The sequence below is a fragment of the Cibotium barometz genome, chromosome 5 (assembly GCF_041138505.1).
Source record: "Cibotium barometz isolate CiBa-2024 chromosome 5, ASM4113850v1, whole genome shotgun sequence".
NCBI lineage: Eukaryota > Viridiplantae > Streptophyta > Polypodiopsida > Cyatheales > Cibotiaceae > Cibotium > Cibotium barometz.
In genome coordinates this window covers 13,270,291-13,274,169 of record NC_141050.1, presented here as the reverse complement: position 1 = coordinate 13,274,169, position 3,879 = coordinate 13,270,291, and the positions used below count along the sequence as shown (strand labels likewise).

At 41.1% G+C, this 3,879-nt stretch overlaps 1 protein-coding gene across 1 annotated transcript; it reads left to right on the top strand.

The window, feature by feature from the left end:
- Positions 1–1,837: 1,837 nt before the first annotated feature.
- LOC147638081 (UDP-glycosyltransferase 85A1-like) lies at positions 1,838–3,704 on the top strand. The gene is made up of 2 exons (XM_086797964.1): positions 1,838–2,461; positions 2,557–3,704. Exons 1-2 carry the CDS (start codon positions 1,978–1,980, stop codon positions 3,480–3,482), a joined length of 1,410 nt encoding a protein of 469 aa, XP_086654090.1. The 5' UTR covers positions 1,838–1,977; the 3' UTR covers positions 3,483–3,704.
- Positions 3,705–3,879: the final 175 nt, after the last annotated feature.

Below are 3,879 nucleotides of genomic sequence, written 5' to 3'. Positions count from 1 at the left end.
CATGTGCATTGTTCCATTTGATAAGAGGTGTCATGTGCATTGTTCTATTTGTTGACAATAGGTGTCATACAATAGGTGTCATGTACAAGTGTCATGTACAATGTGTCATGTACAAGTGTCATGTACAATGTGTCATGTACAATGTGGCATCATTCGACTTGTTTGAAATATTAGCATAGAAATAAACCAACAATTATATAGAGTTTCTTACTTTAAATTTGTCAAAGAACTTATTCAAAAAATATGCACATCAATTTAATATACCTTTTTAATATATTAAAAACGTCAATTTCTGCAGTAGCTTTGAATTATCATAAACAAAGTTTTAAATAAAATAGGTTTAATATATTAAAAACGTCAATTTCTGCAGTAGCTTTGAATTATCATAAACAAAGTTTTAAATAAAATAGGTTTAAATTTACTCACTCTTTAACATAAAAAATGGTTTTAAAAAAAGCAAGTTTATAAGATTTTCTTTGTCTAATATTACAAGATTAACAAGGCCAAGGCAAATGTTGCATCTAGCATATAAAGGGTGAATTATCTGTCTTTTGTGTCTTGTTTTTTATGGTATTGCTTCTTATATTGAAAATTTTTATCAAGTTTAATGTTGGTTACTCCACAAAACGAAAAATGAAACTTTATTTAGTGAGTGATTAAGTCTTGAAGTGAAAACAACATGGCGATAATCTCTTGAATGGAAAATAATATGTGATACTTGACAAGCTAGAAATTTATGAAAGCATTCAAGGCTTCGTATCAAGACTTCCAAAATGAGACCTAATAAGTATGCAAGTTGATGCAATCCCCTCTATCTATAATTTTTTTTTCATTAGGTATGGTTTGTAATAACAATTATAGGCCACACTTGTGGTTTGGATAAAAATATTTTATTTGATGGGGTTGGCGAGGAGTTTGTTATATTTAAAACATGTATTTAGAATGTATGATGTATCTAAAAATTGCTCACCTATTGTAAGAAGCCATCATTTACTGAACCGAGTCCTTTTCACATTAAAAAAAACCCCAAGTGTAGATAAAGTTCTATCATGTAATTTAAAATTACCTTATGTTGAACCAAATTGATGCATATTTTTAATGCCTCCTTCAAGGTTTAGTAGTTGGACTAATAAGTTTATTTGTGCCTCTTATGAGGAATGAGTCATGAATATTTACCCATGGAAAATTTATTTGCCTTATAGTATGTAAAATATACATAGTGACTTCATATATAGTGTATTGAAAAAACAGATCTCAATGACATGTAAAATATACATAGTGACTTTATTGAAAAAACAGATCTCAATGACATGTAAAATATACATAGTGACTTTATTGAAAAAACGGATCTCAATGACATGTAAAATATACATAGTATACCAACGAGTGCTAGCTCATCTAGTAGAGTGTTGGTCTCTACTCCCAAGGTCTTGTATTCAAGTCTTGGGGGCCTCGTTAGGTACTTACCCTTGATGGGTTGATTATAAGCATGTACGATGGGTTCGTCAGCCCTCATCCCGACAACCTCACGGAAGTTGGGTGTGTGTGTTTCTAAAATTTCCTGTACCTTCGGAAAAAAAAAATATATACATAGTGACTTTATTGAAAAAACGGATCTCAATGACATGTAAAATATACATAGTGACTTTACTGAAAAAACGGATCTCAATGACATATAAAATTATAATGGGGCCATTTTATGACTGGGGATTAGCTTTATGAGAGAGAGAGAGAGAGAGAGAGGAGACCGTGGGAAAGACAAAAGGGTCATTTTTCAAGGCATGCGCAACCACATTTTTTCACGACGTGTGCGCGCTCGCGCTGGAATCCTAGCTTGTTTTATGTGTGGCGGAGCGGGCAAGGCACCGCGCGCTTCCATCCTCAGCTTTCTGTGTGTGTGTGTGTGTGTGTGTGTGTGGGGTGTGGCGTGGAGGGGGGCAAGGCACCGCGCGCTTCGACCATCCTCAGCTTTCTTATATGGGTGGGGAGAAGAAGCCCCACGTCGTGGTGGTGCCCCTGCCCACCCGCGGCCATGTGAACCCCATGATGCACTTCTCCAAGCTCCTTGCCGCCCACGGCGTCACCATTACCTTCGTCAACACAGACTTCAACAGCAAGCTCGTTGTGGACTCCCAACAGCCCTCACAACTGCACAAGTCCGGCCTGGACATCCGCTTCGTAGCGCTGCCGGACGGCCTGCCTCCGCACCTTGACCGCACAACGGACGTCATCGCGCTGTGTGAATCCGTGCTCTCCACCATGGCCGCCCCCTTCGAGAGCTTGCTGGCCGGCCTCCTGCTGCATGACCCCCCCGTCTCTTGCGTCCTCGCTGACACGTGGATGATTTTTGCTCTGGAGGCTGCTAGGAAGCTGGGCGTGCCCCACGCCAACTTCTGGACACAGTCCGCAGCAAGCTTTGCTTCATTGCTCATGGTGACCGACGGATACAGGCCCCCCCAAGGTTTTTAAAAGCTCCTGGACCTTATGATTATTTTGTATATCTCGAAATGCTTAAAGTTTTGATTGATTTTTGCTTGTTTTTTTTTTTTCCCGCAGAGCTCCAAATTCCTGGAGCCAGTTTCCTCAAGGCAGTAGACTTGAACACCTTTGTGCAGTGCTATGACCCTTCGGATTTCATGTTCCGTTTTGTGACTGGGGGTTTTGACCGCCTGAGCCAATCCCGTTGGATCTTCATCAACACATTTGATGAGCTAGAGCATGAGACACTTGAGGCCCTTACAAAAGAGGAGCATTTACACACAGTCCTTCCAGTGGGCCCCCTCCTGCCACCCTCCTTTCTCAAACACAATAAAGGCAACAATAATGGTCCCATAAGTGATGACACGGCCACCCTCTGGGCCGAAGAAGAGAGCTGCCTCACATGGTTGGACAAGTTTGAACCCAACTCTGTCCTTTATGTTGCCTTTGGGAGCCTTGCCCTAGTCTCATCTCAACAAATTGAGGAGATTGCTCTTGGCCTAGAGGCTAGTGGTTACCCTTTCTTGTGGGTCATTAGACCTAACCTGATCTATGGGGAGTCCCCTAACTTTAGCGAAAACTTCTTCGAAAGAGTAAAGGCGCGTTCACACTTTGTCTCTTGGGCACCACAACTCAAAGTCCTTGGCCACAAAGCAGTGGGAGGGTTCTTCACACATGGGGGTTGGAATTCCACACTCGAGGGAATTACAGCCGGGATGCCCATGCTAGGTTGGCCATACTTCTCAGACCAACCCATGGATTGCAAGTCCATTGAACAAGGGTGGAAGGTGGGGTTGAGGTTGCAAGAGGAAGAAGATGTGAGCAAGGCAAGGTTGGTGTCAAGGGGCACAGTTGAGACTAAGGTAAGAGCATTAATGAGCAACAAGGAGTTTCGTGAGAGAGCTCTTCAATGGAGCTCGTTAGCAAAGAAGGCAGCCCTACATGGTGGTTCCTCCTTCAACAACCTCCAATCTTTTATTGATTCTCTCAAGTCAGATCCATGAACAACTCATCACACCTTTGGTATCCTATTGGTTTGTAACATTCTTATTGCATTTATGCTTAGCATCCTAAATTAGCCTCTGCCTATTACGATACACATGTGGTCGTGGTGGCAGTTGCTTCATGGAACGGCCCCTAGATAAGAGGTAGAACATTTGACTCTTCACCTCGCATATGTTATTTGCAATGCCTTCAAATATAACTACCTAAAATGTCATTAAAAAGGTACTTCCTTGGCTTGCAAAGGGAAAAGAGCTCTACAATCATCTTTTCTATGTGTGTTGAATCATTACGAACATTTTTCTCACTTGCAAGCAATCTGAATCTACCTTTCCTATCTTCTATGTATAAAGCACATGAAGATACTTTAAATACACACATATGTTTATTTAATCATAT